Source organism: Callorhinus ursinus, unplaced genomic scaffold, assembly GCF_003265705.2.
Source record: "Callorhinus ursinus isolate GAN/ISIS: 27379988/994484 unplaced genomic scaffold, GSC_fseal_2.0 scaffold1, whole genome shotgun sequence".
NCBI lineage: Eukaryota > Metazoa > Chordata > Mammalia > Carnivora > Otariidae > Callorhinus > Callorhinus ursinus.
The window spans coordinates 74,255,745-74,277,127 of record NW_027397063.1 but is presented as its reverse complement, the minus strand read 5'-3'; the positions used below and the strand labels follow the sequence as shown (position 1 = coordinate 74,277,127).

The 21,383-nt window shown below is 33.8% G+C and overlaps 1 protein-coding gene across 2 annotated transcripts in view; it reads left to right on the top strand.

The window, feature by feature from the left end:
* The window catches only part of ATP11B (ATPase phospholipid transporting 11B (putative)), a 124,950-nt gene that overhangs the window by 83,858 nt on the left and 19,709 nt on the right, over positions 1-21,383 (top strand). For both annotated transcript variants that reach the window (XM_025878088.2, XM_073896721.1), the window contains exons 22-28: positions 1,683-1,828; positions 3,019-3,078; positions 4,599-4,726; positions 5,787-5,925; positions 18,173-18,238; positions 18,782-18,885; positions 19,081-19,246. In XM_025878088.2, coding sequence (XP_025733873.1) covers positions 1,683-1,828; positions 3,019-3,078; positions 4,599-4,726; positions 5,787-5,925; positions 18,173-18,238; positions 18,782-18,885; positions 19,081-19,246 — 809 coding nt within the window. The remainder of the gene's footprint in view (positions 1-1,682; positions 1,829-3,018; positions 3,079-4,598; positions 4,727-5,786; positions 5,926-18,172; positions 18,239-18,781; positions 18,886-19,080; positions 19,247-21,383) is intronic.

Here is a 21,383-nt window from a genome sequence, read left to right as displayed (position 1 = left end):
TGCAAATTTTAAACATGAAACTAATAAAGAACATTTGCAAAATAGATGCAAAATAATATTTCTAGTATGTGAGGTCTTAACAAGTTAAGGAGTATAAGAAAAACACTTTGGTAAAATATGTGGAAGGATGTAAGTCATCAGTTGTCACAAAAGGAGATACCTAAAATGAATACTAAATGCATGAAAAAAGTGTTCAGTCTCACTAATCAAAAAACACAAGTAAAATTGCCTATGAGATTGGCAAAAAATACAAAAAATGATAAGCCTGGAATTGGCAAAGGTATAGAATTAATGAATCCTTGTATACAATATTAGTGGGAGTGTAAATTGGTATGCCCTGCATTATTATGTATAACAATTTTAAATGTGTGCCTATTGACCTGGCAATTATGCAACCAGGAATTTTTTTTTGAGAAAATAAATGAATATGTTGACAAAAACACAGTATAAGCAATGTCCATAATGTGTTAAATGACAGTAGCAGATTACAAAACAAATAATCTCATTTTGTACACTTGTTTATATATATATTAAACACACACTAAAAAGTGCAGAAGGAAAAATTCTAAAATGATATAGACCAAAAATAGTGGTCTTCTCTAGGTGTTATAAATGTAATTATCTTTATCTATACATTCTGGAAAATTTTAATCCTTTTATGACAAAAATAAAAATTATAATTTTAAAAAATGATTTTTCAAAGCTGTTTGCAGATTGAAAAAACAAACTTGGCAATAACTCTTTTGAAACCTAAAAGATTACTGTAACCTTAAAAATGTAGTCATATTTATCAGATAAAATTATATACTAATTTAAGTGATATTGTACACTTTTAAAAAGCACATTTTGTCCCATCTCAATTAGATAAGAAACAAGTAGGGAGCAATATTGTCACAAACATTTAAAATATATATATAGTTGGCATTTGTTCAGAGTGTGCACATAGACATTTAAATATGGTGAATTGCTATTTCATGTGTAACTTTTTAGGTACAGTTGTGGAAAGATAAAAAGTTATGAGTGTGATAGCTTTTATTAGTGATACAGGAATTTTTAGCAGACCTTACATACAATTTTTGTAAGTCTTTTTGTTTGCTCTATGTTTGTTCCAGTTATATTTATTGAAATAATTTCTTGCCTGTTGAATCCAATAATGAACAAAATCATGGGTTCCTTTTTAAATAAGTTCAATAAATAAAGAGCACATTTTGTTTGACTTGTGTGTGAAAGTTTAAAACCATTAAACATGCTCATTTTTGCTAGGTTCAAATCATTCAGTTTGGATATTTTTTATGTTCATTGGAAATAACAAAGTTAAAGCTGTTTTATAGCATTTCTCTCCATTAGAAATCTGTTAACTAGTACTTTGTGTCTATTAGTGTAAAACGATGTTATTAGATCCTGAACTTTCAATATTATTTTTATATTAATTGTATTTTATTATATCCTGAGTCTTTGAAACTTGATGTTACATGCCTAGTATATATTGTAGCTTTGTATTAATTACCTATTTGATTTAAGTCGAACAGCCTTTTGGGAATCTACTATTTGCTATATATTAGGATATAGTGATCCTAAGTCCAGGTTCAGCTGCTATAGATAATTAAGATATTACAGATAAATTATGAAAATCACACTTAACAGTTATCAGTGAACTTGCCGTTTTGTCTTCTTTATTATAGGAATCATGGGTAAAGAAGGAAGACAAGCTGCAAGAAACAGTGACTATGCAATAGCTAGATTTAAATTCCTCTCCAAATTGCTTTTTGTTCATGGTCATTTTTATTATATTAGAATAGCTACCCTTGTACAGTATTTTTTTTATAAGGTGAGTTTCATGGAGATATTTTACAATCGTTTACTGACATAGTAATACGGGTTTCAATTTAAGATACGTGGTTACCATTCAAATTATTCTTTTAAAAATTGTTTCTATAAGTAAAAATAACAGTTTTGTGGAATATATCAAGATTTTTGTCATAAATCTAATGTTTACTGACAGAAAGCAAATCAGTGGTTGCCTGAGGCCAAGGGTTCAGATGATAGCACCAACTGGAAAGGGATATAAGAGAACTTTGCATGATAGAGAAGTTCTCTGATGTGATTGTGGGGGTGGTTACATGGGTATATACATTTGTCAGCATCAAAATTCACACTTAAAATTGATACATTTTATCCTGTGCAAATTAGAATGTAATTAATTTTATTTCTTTCATGTTATTTTGTCCTGAACCAGTAATAAGTTTTAATTTAAGTCCAATACAGTGGTTTCAAGCAGAGGTTCTTCATCTTTTTTGTGCCATGAATGACCTTTTGGTAGTCTCGTGAGATGTATAAACTACTTATTAAAGGGGCTTTAAATGCATAACGTAAAATACATAGGATTACAAGAAAACTAATGTTGAAATACTGTTTTATCTCTTAACCCTTTTGGGGAAGGTGAACTTCAGTGGAACCCATGTTAGGAGCTCCTGAGTACCAAGACATTTAGTACACCAGAGTATCCTATATTGCATATATTCTATAAATAATAGCTACAACCCAATGAAAGAACACAGGTAGATTGCATATTGCTAATAAATGATGATGGCAGTTTTTCTCTACCTTATTAGCTTTTGCTGCGATATAAGTATATTGAAATGGAAAGACGTTTTCCTAGTTCCATTTATTGTTTTAAATATTTTTTATTTTAAAGCTATGGTAGCCTAAAGTTTAATAAATAAACTATACTTATTGTATTATATATGAAAAGTATTGAATAATAGCTGGAAAGTTGTAAATTCAAAATATGGCATTGCTTAGCAATAAGAGTCCAAGGTGTTTTCATTCTGACATTTGTGATCCTGCTTAGAATTCTTTTAGACATTTTTAAATAATGGGACAAGTTCTTATGAGCAGATCTTCTACTTACCATATCAACTGGAATTGTGTTTCTGGCTCTTTAATAGCTATTTTTAGAAATCTTTTCTCTTTCAGACCCAAATATTTTAATTATTTCCATTTAATCTTGTTTTTCAGAATGTGTGCTTTATCACACCCCAATTTTTATATCAGTTCTACTGTTTGTTTTCTCAACAAGTAAGTAAAGAGAAGCTTTTGATTTATCCTTTTAGAATAAGATACGTGTATTCAGTTTTTGATAGATAGCTGGAGGGATTTTTTTACGTTTTTCCTATTCCTTCAGATAAATAGACAAAACTTGCCTAATTAGTGTATTTGATCAATATAACACTGACAATATTTATTCTAATTTTCAAGTTGAAATGAATGTTAATACCAAAATATATTTAATTCTGGATGCTTTCTAAAAAAAAGATATTAACTCTAAACAGCTTATGAGATAATTTGGGTAACTTTTTTCAACTTATATTTAATATTTCTGTAAACTCTGTATCAAGCCATGTCAGGGTAACTAATAGGGAGATTACCTCATTTATTTTTTGATAGAATTTTTTTGGATTGGGAAGAAAGCTTAGTGACTTTGTCCAGGAATGACATATAAGCTTTATCTCAGAAGCTAATTCTAAATAATGGATAGAGACCACCAGGAATGCTACATTCAAAAAGGTTCTAAAGCTGTAGGCTCAGAGAGAAAACCCTGTAATTGGTTAGTAGTAAGCTATAATGAGCACATGTGGGTCTATGGTTGTACACATGTCACATATTTGCCTTTCCTGATCTACTCTGTCTTATTTTATAGAAAATGAAATTGAAATCCACAGAAATTAACTTGCCCAAGATCACATAGCTAAGTTAATAACTATACCATACTAGAACCTACAGCTTTTGACTAATTGAGCATCCTTTTCACATACCACACTATACATCTCTAATTGATCAAGACTTTTGTTCTAATTAATTGAAATAATAAGAGCTTGGGCGCCTTGGTGGCTCAGTTGGTTAAGCATCTATCTTCAGCTCCGGTCATGATCCCAGGTGCTGGGATCAAGCCCCATGTTGGGCTCCCTGCTCAGAGGGGAGTCTGCTTCTCCCTCTCCCTCTGCCCCTCCCCCTGCTCATGCTCCCTCTCGCTCTCTCTCTCAAATAAATAAAATCTTTAAAAAAAAAAAGAAATTATAGTTTATCTTAGGTTTTTCATGGGTTGTCTCTATCCTTATTCACTGTTTTCACTTCTGTTTACAACCTGTAACTCTAAATTCCAAATATCTGCTTGGGCATTGGAACACGCCTTAAAGGAAATGTAGGACTTAGATAGGAAGACAGAGGTATAAAAGCAAAACTATATGTGTAGCATATCAAAGGAATAATATAAAGCTTAGGATGCATGTAGGAGAATTATGTAAAATTACATCACAGTGACCAAATTGTAAGAATCTTGAAATGTAGCTCCAAGTCACTATAAATATGGATCACTTGACATAACAAAATGTTCCAATTCCCACAAGAATATAAATCTGAATATTATGTTTATGTCTATGTAAGAAGCAAATTGGAATTATTACACACATTGATTTTTGTGTAAATTGAAAAAGCTATATAACTCTAATGCTTATTTTTAATATACTTCTTTATGATCATATACATAACAGTAATACATAGTTTAGAATCTCAAAATTCCTACCAATTTCTCTTTCTAGACACTATATGACAGCGTGTACCTGACTTTATACAATATTTGTTTTACTTCCCTACCTATTCTGATATATAGTCTGTTGGAACAGCATATAGATCCTCATGTATTGCAGAGCAAGCCCACCCTCTATCGGTAAGTATTTTCCAGTATTAAATGTCCATAACACTTTTGATTGCAAATAATATATTACCTAGTTACCAATTTTTGAAAGCACCTTATAAATAAGCAAATATATTAGGTAGCGTCTTGGTGATTAATACTTTACTAAGGCAAGTACTTTAGTTTATGGCTTATAATTGTTGAACATCAAAGAAAAAATTTGAATAACTTTTCTAGTGTTTTTAAGAATGAACACTTTCATAATAGGAATGCATTGGACAATTGTGTAATTTCCATTTACTGTTGAAAACCAGTAATATTCCATCTTATGTGCACAAAAGAAGTTATTCAGTAATTGGTTGTCTCTAAAATTTCTAAAAAATTAGTTCATGTTCTAGCATTGACAAATTAATGAGTCATAATCTGTGCAAAAATGAGGGGTTGAGGACATTAATTCCCATTCCAGTGCTCCAGATCTTCTGGGTTATCCCTGCTTCTTCAGAACCAAGTAAGTAATCCCAGAGTTGTGGAACTATTCCTCGGGACCAGCTAGCTTATGGTTCCCTCATTAACCAGATTTCCACTCTTATAAAGGTATTCAGTCATCCAGAAATGGCAATAAGTCACCTTGATTTCCCAGGATACCTTGGACTGGGCTTGACCTAAGATTAGCACAGGTTGTTCTTCCCATAATAGCTGTTGATGGATATGAAATTGATGAGGAGCCTCAGTGCTGAACCAAATTCAAATGACTCTACTAAAAAGAGAGTCTTCGCAGAGTGAATGTTTACAACAGAACATAATACAAATAGATCAGCTTTTCACACCTAAACCGAATTATTATGCCTATATTATGTTCCTTTCTTAAATGAGAAAAGGTATTTAAATACAATAAGTCAACTGTAAGCTGTTACACAGATGTATATTATTATAAACAATGATTTATAAATTCAGGTTTATTCTTTCTGCTAATATTTTCAAACAATTTTAAATAATATATCCATCTTGTTTTTTAACTATCAAATTGCAATAGTCCGTAGGTAATAAAAATGAATCCTAATATGTTCCTTTTTCTCTTTTTTTTAATATACAGAGACATTAGTAAAAACCGTCAACTAAGCATTAAAACATTTCTTTATTGGACCATCCTGGGTTTCAGTCATGCCTTTATTTTCTTTTTTGGATCCTATTTTCTAATAGGAAAAGATATATCTCTGCTTGGAAATGGCCAGGTAAAATATATCATTTTTTGAAGAATATTTGTTAATAACCTGATTTAGTTTGATTTTTCATAACTTTCATTAAAAAAAGTAAAATTCAATTCAAATTATAAAATTGTAGATATTAAAATGCAATTATAAAAAGATTTCAAATAAAAGTTAAAACAAAGGCAATACAATGTAATCTTAATGTGAGACTCAAGTTACTAAGCAATTTTGATATTCAAAAATTAATTCAGGGATGCCTGGGTGGCTCAGTCAGTTAAGCATCTGACTTTTGGTTTCAGCTCAGGTCATGATCTCAGAGTCATGAGATCATGCCCCACCTCAGGCTCTGTGCTCAGTCAGGAGTCTTCTTAAAGATTCTCTCCCTCTGCCCCTACCCCTACGCACACGCTTTCTCTCTCTCTCTCTCTCTCTCTCTCAAATAAATCTTAAAAAAAAAATTCACACAAGGGGATATACCTCTGAATGCTGTTCACTTCAGGATTGTGTTTTAATAATAATCACTATCTATTTAGTGGTTAATATTTTGCTAAGTGCTTTACATGCTCCATCTCCATTAATCCTCACGATAATTCTGTTGGAGAGAGATTATGACCCATATTTTTCATATGAGAAATGAGGACTTAGTGTTTAGTTTTTGCTTTTAATTATGTGAATTTTTTTTTGTATGCTTAGGAAGTGCTACCTTACTCTTCAGTACATACTAGCAATTCTGAGAATGTTATAAGTTACTATTTAGAATGGCCACTTTTCTGAAATGTGAAATTGAGGAAGAGTGCCACACAGTACCTTGTGACTGTGTCCTGATTGGAGAGCTCATGTTGACTCCTGATGGAATTAGACCTCTCTTTCTAGGCTTAGCTCCATGAGTAAGGAGGAAAGGAAGTGGTAGCAGTGGTACTGTGGTAAACTGGAAATGCTTGTCACCTTTAGTTTACCTTTTCCAGTAACTAAGTATTGCAAAATATATTTTGAGACACAGAGATACAAGATATGCAGTTGGGAGAATATGAAGTTTTATCTGTTTGACAAACGTTTATTGAGGACCAGCCATACCTGTGTATTATACTAGGCTCTGGATGTATGAGATTAACTAACACACTTAGTCATGGAGCTTAGTCTTGTGTGAGATCCAAAAAAATAAGCAAATGAAATAATAACAAAATATAGCAAGCACAATGAAGGAAATGGATTTCAATTGTAAAGAGATTTAAACCATGCAAATCCCTTTAGGATGTAGTGCAGGAACATACATAGTACTGCCACTTCACTTTTGAGGATATTTTTAGCCTGTTTTGGACAAAAATATGATCCTAGTTTGTGTAGCATAGAGATTACAGCACTTCTCAAATACTAACTACCTTTTATTGAGTTTCTTTGTGTCAAATGTATGTGTTTGCTTATTAAATTATAATAACCCTCTGTAAGGAAAATATCATAAATACTTTTTGCATATTAGAAAATTAATCCGAGAGAGGTTAAGAAACTTGCCTCAGGTCACACAATAAGTAAATTACAAGAAAGGAATTCCAGCTCAGTTCTGTGTGACTTCAAAGCCTGTGTGCTTAGCCATGATCCTAAGTTCCTTTGAGAAACAAGTTATTAGCCCAGTGCTTTTCTGCATAATAGTGCCACCTATGCAAGGATGATCAAACTTATAGAAATATGAGTAAGTATGCCCATTTCTACCTGAAATATTGGGGTGAAAACTGAAAGAAAATGAAGAAGGAACATGTCATCCATGAAAGGAAATTAAATTTTTTGTTGCTAGTTACTACTTTTTTCTGATTTTAAAAATAGTATGTGTCCATTATAGTAAATTTGAAATGTATGGGAAAAAATATAAAGAAAATTAAATCACCTGTTGTCTTCCTAATTATAATTATCTCTATGATTTTAACCTGTTTCATCCATCCTCTTTTATTTTTTGCTATTTTCCATTAACCTCACAATTTATATCCCCCTATTTCTCAATGATAGCCTTATAATTACCCCCTATTATAGCCTGAGTGATTTTCCATGTTATTAAAAATGGTTCAAAAATATTTTTCATGGCTGCATAATATTCTATTACATAATTTAAGTATTCCCTTAATTTGAGAACTTATATTTGTTTTTTGTGTTTAGTGACTCTTCTAAAATTAAATCTTGAGCATGCTGTACACAAAAGATAATTTTTTTTTAATTTTATAGAGAGAACCAGGGGGCGGGGGGAGGGGCGGGCAGAGCTGAGGGGGAGAGAGAGAGAGAGAGAATCTCAAGCAGGCTCCATTCCCAGTGCAGAGCCCATTGCTGAGCTTGATCCCAAGACCCTGAGATCATGACCTGAGCCGAAATCAAGAGTCAGATGCTTAACTGACTGAGCCACCCAGGTGTCCCCAAAGATAAAATCTTTATGAAGGTAAACTGTTTGGCCTCCGGTACAAAAGTTCTCTTTAGCACCCGTATTAATTATTGGTTTCCTTTTTTTTTTTAACTCAAATTATAAATCATTAACTTCTTTTCCCTTTTAGCCTACCAGTTCTACCACTCTGATATATACCACTAGAAATTAATCTACTACTCCCTGCCACCAATACTAGGTACAGTGGAAAAGAAGCCCACATTGGAATCAGGTGCATTGGATCCACATCCTGACACCTGAAATTGTTAGAGTGATTTGAGATGAGTTAGTTAACCCTGTCTAAGACTCCATTTCCTCACCCACAAAATTATAAGAGCATAATCCTTACCTTATAGGTTTGCTATGAGGATGAAATGATATATGTAGAGCATTAGGCATAGTGGCTAGCATATAAAAGTACTCAATAAGTCTTGGCACTGTTAGTTATTTTTACCATCCAATCATTATTTGGAAGACCCCATCCTTCCCAATCCCTCCTGATCTACTTCTCCCAGAATCTCTGCTCCTTAAATGTGTCGGCTGTCCTTGCTGGCTCTCTCCAAATGTGCTGCTCTTGTTTCTAGTTCCAAGTCATTGTTACATTTCCTCTAGAGTGTCTTGCCTCTTTTTCCCAAAGTCTCTCTTACGACCACAGTTCTTCAGGGTTGAGCCCATAGAGCATTTGCTACCTCTTAGGTCTTCCTGGTCTGAAAATCTTTTTAGACATCTAGCCCGTGTCCCATTGTTCAGCACTGGATGTGTTGAATGCTTTCTGTTTTCCAGTAATTATTCTTGTATGCCCAAGGAATTTACAAACAGTTGAAAGCCTGAAGTAGAAAATCTTATTACGGGGAAGTGCTGGGAGAGGAGTGGCTCATGGTAAAGATGAAGTTGATGCAAATAAGTGATCCTGAGAGAGGAGCAGGAAAGAGTTGAAATGGTTTGGAGTCCAGGTAGGGTAGGACAGTTCAGGGGAAGTTAAGGTTCTACTCCCATTTTTTTTTTTTTGTATGAGGGTCTAGCAGTATCATAAATATTATAGGTGTGAATTTTCAACAAGTATTTTTGAGGTATTCTCTCATTCTTAATTTGTCTTTAACTTAGGAAAGAACTTCTCATTCTTCATATATTCTCAGATCTTTTTGAGCAGGTCTTCCTTTCCCTTAGTAAAATACAAGAATCCTGATAAATTTTCTCTGAGATTTGGAAAGACTGGAAGAATGTGTATGACATGGCTGAGTATTTGTGTGTGCATCTAAAAAGGTGCTTTCCTATGGGCAGATCTTCAGAGCACCATTTAAAAAAGACATAGTGACTAATTTTTAATTGTTTTTCTTCAAAATAGTAAAAGAATTAAATTCATGTAGAATTTGCCTAGCCTTATGCAGGCTTAAGATACTCATAGTGTTTGGAATATGAGTTAAAACCTGGGGCTTCTCTTAAAATGCAGTAGTGTCATTTTATCACAAATATCAAATATTTGAGCAAAAGTCATAGATTAGTAATTTGGGGAATATATTGTAATCTCATTTTATTTTCAAAGGTAAAAATGAGCTTAACATAAAACTTTAAATAATCTCTGTAATCCAACAGGATCACATTTAAAGAATTTTGACAAAAGGTAACACTTATAAAATATTTGTTAGAGATCTTGATGTTACTTTGTTTTTGACAAAAACTTTAGTTTTATTTTTTTAAGTTTTTATTTTGATTCCAGTTAGTTAACATACAGTATTATCTTAGTTTCTGGGGTACCATATAGTGATTCAACACTTCCATGTTTCACCCAGGGCTCATCACAACAAGTGCACTCCTTAATCCCCATCACCTATTTAACCCATTCTCCCACCCCTCTCCCTTCTGGTAACCATCAGTTTGTTCTCTATAATTAAGAGTCTGTTTCTTGTTTTGTCTCCCTCTCTCTCTTTTTTCCCCTTTGCTTGTTTTGTTTCTTAAATTGCACAAATGAGTGAAATCATGGTAAGTGAAATGAGTCAGTCAGATCTTGATATAACTTAAAAAATTTTTAAGTCCTCCAGGGGCCCGTGGCTGGTCCAGTCAGTAGAGCATGTGACTCTCAATCTCAGGGTCATAAATTCAAGCCCCACATTGGGTGTAGAGATTACTTAAAAATATAAAAAAAATTAAAAATTAAAAAAAATTTTAAGTTCTCCAAAAATAATAGAAAAACTGACTTCCATGAAAGCATTTTCTTAAAAACAGCTTGATTGAGGAACACCTGGGTGGCTCAGTTGGTTAAGCATCTGCCTTCGGCTCAGGTCATAATTGCAGGTTCCTGAGATTGAGTCCCGCATTGGGCTCCTTGCTCCGCGGGGAGCCTGCTTCTCCCTCTGCCTGCCAACCCCCCCACTTGTGCTCCCTCTCTCTCTCTCTGACAAATAAATATGTAAAATCTTTTTTAAAAATAAATAAAAAACAAAAACAGCTTGATTGAGTTGTATTTGATATATAGTAAACTGCACGTATTTAAAAATATATAATTTGAGGGACGCCTGGGTGGCTCAGTTGGTTAAGCATCCAGCTCTTGATTTCAGCTCAGGTCATGATCTCAGGGTCATGAGATTGAGTCCAGCGTCCAGCTCCATGCTGGGTGTGGAGCCTGCTAAGATTCTCTCTCCCTCTCCCCCTCTCCCCCAGTCCCCCTTACCCCTCCTCACGCATTCGCATGTGCACACATGTGCTTTCTAAATAAATAAATATATATGTATATATATAATTTGATACTTAAAAGGTTTTTAATTCCAGTTAACATACAGTGTTATATTAGTTTCAGGTGTACAATATAGTGATTCAGCAATTCCATATGAAACTCAGTGCTCATCACAAGTGCACTCCTTAATCCCCATCACCTGTTTCACCCACCGCCCCCCCCCACTCATCTCCTCTCTGGTAACCATCAGTTTGTTCTCTATATTTAAGAGTATGTTTCTTGTTTTGTCTCTTTTTTCCCCTAGTTTGTTGTCTTAAATTCCACATGAGTGAAATCATACGGTGTTTGTCTTTCTCTGACTTATTTCACTTAGCATTATACTCTCTAGTTCCATCCGTGTTATTGCAAATGGCAAGATTTCATTCTTTTTTATGGCTGAATAATCATTGTATATATGTACCTCCTCTTTATCCATTCATCAATCAGTGGACACTTAGACTGCTTCCATAATTTGGCTATTGTAAATAATGCTGCTATAAATAGAGGGGTGCATGTATCTCTTTGAATTAGTTTTTTTGTATTCTTTGTAAATACCCAGTAGTGCAAATTGCTGGATCATAGGATAGTTCTGTTTTTAACTTTTTGAGGAACCTCCATACTGTTTCCCACAGTGGCTGCTCCAGTTTGCATTCCCAGCAACAGTGCAGGAGGGTTCCTTTTTCTCCACATCCTCACCAACACCTGTTGTTTCTTATGTTGTTGATTTTAGCCATTCTGACAGGTGTGAGGTAATACCTCATTGTAGTTTTGATTTGTATTTCCCTGATGGTAAGTGATGATGAGCATCTTTTCATGTGTCTTCTTTTTTTTTTTTTCTTGTGTCCTCTTGGCCCTTTGGATGTCTTCTTTGAAGAAATACCTGTCCATATCTTCTGCCCATTTTTAACTGGGTTATTTGTTTTTTGGGTCTTGAGTTTTATAAGTTTTGGATGCTAACCCTTTATTGGCTTTGTCATTTGCGAATATCTTCTCCCATTCCATGGTTGCCTTTTAGTTTTGCTGATTGTTTCCTTTGCTATATAGAAGCTTTTTATTTTGATATAGCCCCATAATTTATTTTTGCTTCTATTTCCCTTGCCTCAGGAGACATATGTAGAAAAAAGCTGCTAAGGCTAATGTCAAAGAAGTTACTGCCTATGTTCTCTTCTAGGATTTTTATGGTTTCAGGTCGCATATTTCGGTCTTTCATCCATTTTGAATTTATGTTTGTGATATAAGAAAGTGGTCCAGTTTGTTTATGTTACATGTTGCTGTCCAAGTTTTCCCAACACCATTTGTTGAAGAGATAGTCTTTTTCCTATTGGATATTCTTTCCTGCTTTGTAGAAGAATCTGATACTTTTTTTAACTAAACATTTTTAAGAGTACAGTTCAGTAGTGTTAACTGTATTCATATTGTTGTGCAACAGATCTTCAGAACTTTTTCATCTTGAAAAACTGAAACTCTATAAACAACCACCCATTTCCCCCTCTTCCCAGCCCCTGGAAATCACCATTCTACTTTCTGTTTCTATGAATTTGACTACCTATGAAATCACTTTTATAAAAAAGCTAAATAATTGGGAGGTAAACACCAATGAAGAATGTTTATTTAAGTAAATTAAGAGGTACTAAAACAAATGACTGTGTTTGTTTTTTTAAAGAAGAATTTATCTCTTCCTCTGTTGATCTGTGGAGAGTAAGTCATCTCATCTTGGGACACACTTGCTCTGACAATGTTGCTGTTCAGAGTATTTTTGGAAATAGCTTATATTGTCTTTCTGTGATCTCAGCAAGTTAACTCTCGGGGGAAAAAGCTATTTAAAATTACAGATGGGGAAGATGCTACTTAAGATTAAGATAGGAAAGAAGGTGGAGGAACAATTCAAATTCAAAGAGTTCACCTCCAGTTAAAGCAGAGTTCTATAGGATGCAAAGGCAAGGCATGCTGGCTTGCTTAAGAGTATATTAGAAAACTAAAACACTATAATGAAGGAAACAGAAAGGAGAGAATTGTAGGCATGGTGAAAGTGGAAAACTATGATATAGGGAGGAAAATATCAGAAGAGTTTCAGAGGTAGCTGAGTTCCCATCCCAATCCTACATGACATTCTGCTGCTCTGGTGGTTTCAGCCCAGGCTCCATAAGGAGAAGGATTAAAGAAAAACAGTTCCTGTTACCTCAGGAACTCAAATGCTAATATCTACTCCACTCATTCTCAGTGGTCTGATGTGAAAATTACAAACTTAGGTAACTACTATTTAAAATGATATCTGGCCCAAATAAGGGTTTTTTTAATTTGCTTGGTCATTTCGTTTTTGTTCTACTGAAGTGTACAGGAACTCAAAGGAAAATGTCTACCATAAATGATTTTTGCACTTTATGAAATTATACCCAGTTATACCCAAAACTAAAATAATTGAAATTCCAAAAATACAGGATTGGGAGAAAAGCTATTAGAGTATTCTAATTCCAATTAGACTTCTCCAGTGGAGATGTTGGAATTGTTAGAGCCTTAGTACTCTTCTAAAATATATGTTGTATGCTATTCCACCACATTAAATATTTAATGAGATAGAAAGGATTAAGGACGAAAAAATAATTCACCCCTTCATCAGCCCTTCTAGGTGTGGACCATTTGCCAGATTAATTAGCAATACAAGGTAGAATGAGCAGATGAAATTTCAGGTTGTAATTTTGAGAGAAAGAGAAAAATCTTTTATACTATTTTTTCTTGAAATTATAATGATTTTCCCCTTATTTTGTGTCCTTAATTAATTTCTTTTTTGTGCTGTACATGTCATCAGCTGTTGAAACCTAACCATCAAATGGTAAGACCTCTGTGTTAAGACTAGAAATATACCATTTTTGTATCTGTATTCTCCAGAGAATACAGTATCTTTTATTTCCGTATAAATGATTTAACCACTGTTATTACCAGCCAGGTCATTCAAGAACACATGCAATTTAATTCCTATAAGTAAATACAGATTTCTTTGAATAAAAGGTTATATGATTAATATAGCTTTGATTATCTAGTTCATTATAGAATTTCCCTGTATGTTCACTTATTCATGAGACAGATATTTAAAGAACTAGTAATATTCCCAGCAACTGATAGAAAATAAAATGAAGTATACATTAGAGGAGAACAGAAAAATATACCTTGCTTCTTATGGTATCACCCAGCAATTGGTCAAATTTTTAAAATCTATAATGAAGAAAGTTTGTACTAGAGAACTGAACAACTGATTGAAGGTAATTCACTTACAGATCACCGTATAGTTCAGTTGAACCTAATACAGAAAAAGTTTTCATCTTTTGTTTATTCTTAAACTCCTTCTTGCCTAACCTAGGACTTTACTTCTGCCATTATCTTTTCTCTTTTCTTCATCATTAATCTGTTGTCCTCTATTAGATCCAACCAGTCACATTCTGTTCCAGTATCTCCTATCTTCTAATAAAAACCATGGTTGCTTGACCTACCGCTTTGCTGCACAGCTTTCGCTGTATTTTTTTGTGTATCTTTAGAGCAAAATTTGAAGAAGTTATCATTTTTTGCTATTTCTACTCTCTGCCTTCTCTTCTCCCTTGAACATACTCCTATGGGGCTTTCACTCCCAGTACTCCATCAAAACCATGTTCTTTTTGGTCACCAGCCAACTGCACACTGTTAAATCCAAGAGCATGTCTCAACCCTTATGAACTCAACCACCGGGCACAATTTACAAAGCCTTCCTACCTGCCACATTATCTTCTCTCAGGTTCTGTTACTTTGGCTTTCTGACTATTCCTTTTCAGTCTTCTCTTCCCACCCCCAGAATCAGAGTTTCCCACCCTCTGTACTAATGATATTTTCAGCCAAATAATTTTTTATTGTTGGGGTTCATCCTGTGAATTGTAGGATGTTAAGCAGCATGCTTAGCCTCTACCCACTAGATACCAGTAGTGTACACGCATGCCCTCCCCGGTTATGACAATCAAAAATGTCTCCAGACCCAGCCAAATGTCCCTTGGGAGGAGAAATCACCCCCACTGAAGAACCACTATTCTAGATGGAGCAGTGGCCCAGGGCTCAGTGCTACGACATTTTTTCTTCTTTATCCATATATGGGGTAAACTCATTTTTCCCATCATTTAAATACTGCTTATATGCTGAGAACTCCTAAATTTCTATCTCTGCCAGTCTCTCCTCAGATTCAAATAACTACCTTCTCCACTTAACAAATCACATAGGAATCTCAGACTTTATGCAGCTAAATAGAATTTTATAGCTTCTGCAAACCCATTTCCCTTCCAGTTTTCCCTATATTAACAAGTAGAACCCACTTTTTACCCAACTGCTCAGGCAAGTCCAGGAATCATTTTTTATTTCCCTTCTCTCACAGCTGATACACAGGCGTATTGGTTCTAGTGTCACCTATATCTTGACTCTTTCCACTTCTCTCCACACAGTCCAGATCTCACCATCTCTTTCCCGCACTGTAGTACTGCCTCTGCCTGCTCCTGCTTTTATTACTCCCCTTTCTCCTGTCTCCTCTCCACACAGTGGCCCAGGCGGTCTCTTGAGAATGAAAATTTGATCGTATATCTAATGACCTGCACAAAATCATCCAGTGACTAATTACAGTATAAAAAAAAATCTCATCCATCCTCACTCCATCTGCCTATTGGACTGTATTTCCTACCACCGTTCCTTTTGTTCACTCTACTCTAGCTGTACTAGTTGTGTTGTTCCCTGACGAGATCAGTTTGTTCCTGACTTAGGACCTCTTCACCTGCTGTTTTTCTACTTGGATGCTTTTCTCTCCCATGGGCATGTGACTCACTCCCTTATTCATTTAGGTCTGCTGAAACATTACTGGGTTGAGTAGGCCTCTCTGCCCACTCCAGTAAAATGTTATCTCCCTCACCTTCCGTCACTTCTTGACACCCACCTCCCCTACGTTTACTTTTCTTCATAGCACTAATCTCTACCTAAAAGTATATTTTTCGTTTGTTTATTACTATGTCTCCTCCACTATGTAAGCTTCATGAGGTCAGGAACTTTTTCTTAGCACTGCTTTATTCCCAAGGCCTGGAATGGTTCTTGGCTTATAAAAGATGCTCAATTAGGAAGGGAAAAATTGCAGGGGGAAAATCGGAGGGGGAGACGAACCATGAGAGACTATGGACTCTGAGAAACAAACAGGGTTCCAGAGGGGAGGGGGGCGGGGGGATGGGTTAGCCTGGTGATGGGTATTAAAGAGGGCACGTACTGCATGGGGCACTGGGTGTTATATGCAAACAATGAATCATGGAACACTACATCAAAAACTAATGATGTAATGTATGGTGATTAACATAACAATAAAAATTTTTTTAAAAAGATGCTCAATTACTGTTTGAGTATACAAATAAATAACAAATGATCCTTTTTAAATTGGAATATAAATTTGGCTTTATTAAATAATTAGGTAACAAATTCAGCTGGAAGAAGTGATCTAGAGAAAAAGCAGATTGTGATAAAGGGTTTTGAGCATCTTTCTCTTCTGAACAGGGGTAGACCCAGGTTTAGGAAAGTCTAAACATTACACATTTTGGCAGGCCCTCTTTAAGGGAAAAAAATAGAACTATAAATACAAACATAAGTGTACATGAATGTAACTGAGTGACATAAATGGTTCCATCCATCCCACTTAACCAAAGCCAATGTAATGTGCCCAGCTCAACTTCTCTGTAGACCTGATCTCAAAATGCCCTCTGCCCTTCACTTTATCACCAGCTGGCTCAAGTGGAAGTCAGAATGGAAAGAGACAGGAGTCTTAACTGATTGGTTTGAAATATATTACTTTTGCTAATTTTATAAAACAACAAAAAAGACCATGTGAATGTGTTTCTACAGCCCTCTCTGGGGCCTTGAATGCAAGAGGGAGCCCTAAATTCTCTGTTTCTAAGGAAGATACCACTAGCCCAAAATCTAGGCCCACTAAAACCAGAATACTGAGGGATAGACATGTGTGGTTGTTACCACTTCCAGGCATAGGTTCCTTGGCTGTATCAAATATCTCTCTCCAAAGCCCTGAAAGAGGTAGCAGGCATTCCTCCAAGAGCAGAGTCGAGTGAAACCGATTTGATTTTTAGTATTTCCAGGTCATTTCTAGAGATGATAAAAGCAGGAAAATGAGAAGTTTAATATGACTTTTCCATTCCTTTACTCTTGAAAAATCAACTCCCAATAGACCCTCAAATGAAGGATTATTCATTGATGTTTCATTGTTGATGATAGTAACTACTATTTATTGATTGCTTATTATATACTAGGCACCCTATCATTTTTACATATCCCAATTCTTAAGGAAACCTGTAAAGTTCTTCTCCATTTTACAAGTGAAAAAAGATACAGAGAGGTTAAGTAATTTTTCAAGTAAATGCTAATTGTTAAACATCAGTAATAAAAAGAAACAGAGCCTTTTAAATAATTTTTTAAACCAGTGGTAAAAACTTACTACTTGGTAAACTTAATATTAACATAAACTTCTGGTTCTGTTCTTATTTACAAGTGGAAAATAAATCCTGACATTCTTTGGGAATTCAGCATTTTTAATAAACCTTATTAAGTTTTGGCTATAAATCCCAGAAAAATACTTTGACTGGCATTAACTTCATTTTTACATAGAATCCTTTGAGGAATAATTCCATTGACCATTATCTTTCCTTTCAGGTATTGGTTTTATATGTAAATTTCTTTTCTCCTGCTCTGCCTACAGTGTGTCCAGAAATACAGTGTCAAGTGATCTGTCGTAACTTCTGGTTGGAATGCTTTCAGAAAATAATTGTGATTGAAGAGTTATTTTTATTGTATGACAGGAATAAAGCAGTCACTAACAACTATATCATTCAAACTAAAAACATTCTGTGTCACACAGTCTCAAAGCCATCTTTTTGGGCTTCTAATCTCATAATGTTATCCAAGGATCATTTTACATGATAAAATAAGCATAATAATATGCTTTATGAATTTTTTCATACTGCTTTAACTTTACTAATGTCACAGATTTCAAATATAACTGGCTTAAATAATGCAAGTGATTTTTAGTACTTTTTGCCTTACCATCTGATGTAGCATCATGTTAACACATAATACAGTAATGAATTTGGTTTGTTTTTTTTTCTGTTTAGATGTTTGGAAACTGGACATTTGGCACCTTGGTTTTCACAGTCATGGTTATTACAGTCACAGTAAAGGTATGGTGCAGAAATTAGAAACATGGACGACACATTTTGCATCTGTGTAATGCATAGTTAACTTTCTTTGTTTCTTTAACTGTAGGTAGATATTTTTCCCTTTTTTCATGAATAATTTCACTGATTGCTATTTTAATAATTAATTTTAATTTTTATAAAAAAATACAACTTTAAGTTCATTATTTTGGAAAGCCTCAGCTGATTTTTATGGTCAAATAAAGGTTAACCCCACAATATTCATCTCTGAAATTCTACTTCTCTGTATATAATGCTAAACAATATGGGTTGTTGTAGTCCATGTAGTAGAGAATAAAATACTCATGAAAATTTCAGTGCTGCTTCCTCATAGGAGAAAAGCATTATAAACTTGAAATTATTCAATTTCATACTGGACTCTTTCATTAATATTCACCTTCTGAGGGATTTTGCCATAGGAACTTTAGGCACTTACAATTACGACATTTTATTCTTGAATTTTATCTGAGAGGTTTAATATAAGTAAATATTACCTTGTATTAAGGATTTAAAAAAATTTTTTTTTAGATGGCTTTGGAAACTCATTTTTGGACCTGGATCAACCATCTTGTTACCTGGGGATCTATTATATTCTATTTTATATTTTCTTTGTTTTATGGAGGGATTCTCTGGTGAGTGACTATATTTTAATTATATTGATTCAGCTGTTTATTGTGATAGATTATATTATGAACAAATTCCGCTCAGAATAATTTTGAGACCCTGTCTGATAATAAATTTACTTCTTTCAGCTGATCTTACTGATATGGAGAAGAAAAATTAACAATTACTGAATATCTACTATGTTCTACCTTCTTTCTTTGCAGGCCATTTTTGGGCTCCCAGAATATGTACTTTGTATTTATTCAGCTCCTATCAAGTGGTTCTGCTTGGTTTGCCATAATACTCATGGTTGTTATGTGTCTATTTCTTGATATTGTGAAGAAAGTATTTGACCGACAGCTCCATCCTACAAATACTGAAAAGGCACAGGTAACCACTCTTTATATACAATACCTTTTTAAATTAGAATTGTTCTGTAACAATGAACAGCTGTCATTATAATTTGCTTGTATCACAAAATAGGAAATTATCCATTCTTGTATCAAGTATTTTGTAAAACAAATATTGTTAAATATGATATATTTAAGTTGTTTATTTCTGTTTTGACTCCTGACAAATTAAAAAAATTTTTGATTATATTGTTATTAGTGGAACTTCAAACTTTTAAATACAAGACTATCAAGTAAAAGAAAAAAAAAGACTACCAAGTCATGTCCAGATAATAATAGTAAATATGTTTTAAGTAACATTATCACAACATTCTATCCAGAGGTATATAATGGGGATATATATCCATGTCTTTAGAAACATTAGAATTCTCGTAATACTTTTTCAGGTTACATTGTTTTCAACAAGAGTATGAAATAAGTTCTTTAACCTAAATAATTTTTACAGAATGGATTTTTGTAAAATATATTTTCTTACTAAACATTTATCAATAAATACTAAGCTACAGCAAATATTAACAGTATGTTATATAGTGTGTAAGAACACAGGCTTTAGGGCCTGATAATTCTCAGTTCAAAACCCAGTTCTAACACTTGGTAGCTCTGTAACTTTAAGTCTCAGTTTCCTCATGAATAGTAATTATGATAGAAATATCTATTGTATTACTTTTGTATTGAGGATTAAATGAATTAATGTTCAGTAACAAAGTAGATGCTCAAGAAACAGTAACTATTTAGTTGAATGTGCCATTTTGTGTATTTGACTTGTACGTGGTTGAGATTTTTTGACTTGTACTAGGTTGAGATTTTTTTCTGCATGTTTGCTACAGGCCAAGCAAATTTTCTTTAAATTTTGAAAATTTAGTTGCATATTCAAAAATAGAATAACTGTTCTCTAAGTACTTAATGATCTGAGTTAGGCTTCCTAAACGATGTATTAGCTTTAATCTCAATTGATCATGTCAGCATGTCTTTAGCAGTTATTTGCCTTGGTAACTCAATACTAGCCAATATACATTTTAACACCACTGAAGCAGCGTACGTCTCTTGAAGCCTGAAAATCTTAATTCAAGTACTATTTTAACAATTTGTAAAATGTATGTCCCTAATCAGGTCACATCCCTCGGCCTCAGTTTCCTTTTCTGTAAAATCAGAATAGTAATTACTACCATACATGATCGTTGAAATAATGAATATAAAGCACCCAACCCTGGGCCTGTACGTAGTGACTCCTCAGTAGAAGCATCATAACTATAAGGACAGTGAGGATGTTGCTCTATGATACTGATCTCCAAATGGGGCTGGAGAAATTTGCATAATTGATTACTCTGTCTGCCTATCCATATATTTATATCAGTATGCTACTAACTTTTCTACTTTGCAGTATATTGCTTAAATATATATCAGAAAGTTTTGACTTTTTTCTAATCTTTAGACATAAATATTTACAATAAGAGAGTACTATTTTTAATACATTGTCTCTTATACTTTTTCTAGATCTTTAGGGATAACACACTTTTCTCCCCCTCTTGGCCTATATAAAGTTATATTGCACCAAAATATATTAACAACATCACGCTTAAAACTTAATTCTTTATAAAAGTAAATAATCAGATTTATTTACATTTATCTTTAGAAATCTACATTAGAGCATTTGCAAACTTATGTGTATTTATAGAGCCTTGTTAATGATAAGAAAAAGTGATTATTAGTTCTTGCTACCTTTTCTATAGCTTCTGTTTAAAGGATTACATAGGAAATATTTGTTACCTTAGAGTGGACCCTTAAACAAGAAAAAGTTAAAAAGTATTTTATATATATTTTGGTTCTTTTACCATAGGTTAAAATTGATTAAAAATGAAACGTGTGGTAAACTAATCCTTTTATCTGGGTGTGAAAGCTAATCTCCCTTTTGTCCCACTAAACTCACTTTTAAATAACTTGACCCAGATGTCCTGTTGTGGTCTAATCCAAGGAGGAAATCTCTACTTCCACTCAAAGATCTTCTAGCCTGCTAGAAGGGTTTTTTGGGGTTTTTTTCTTTTTTCCTAAAACAGTATATGGCCTAGTCACATCCTATGTGTGACCTTCTTCCTTTGCTACAGGCAGTAGTCTTTATT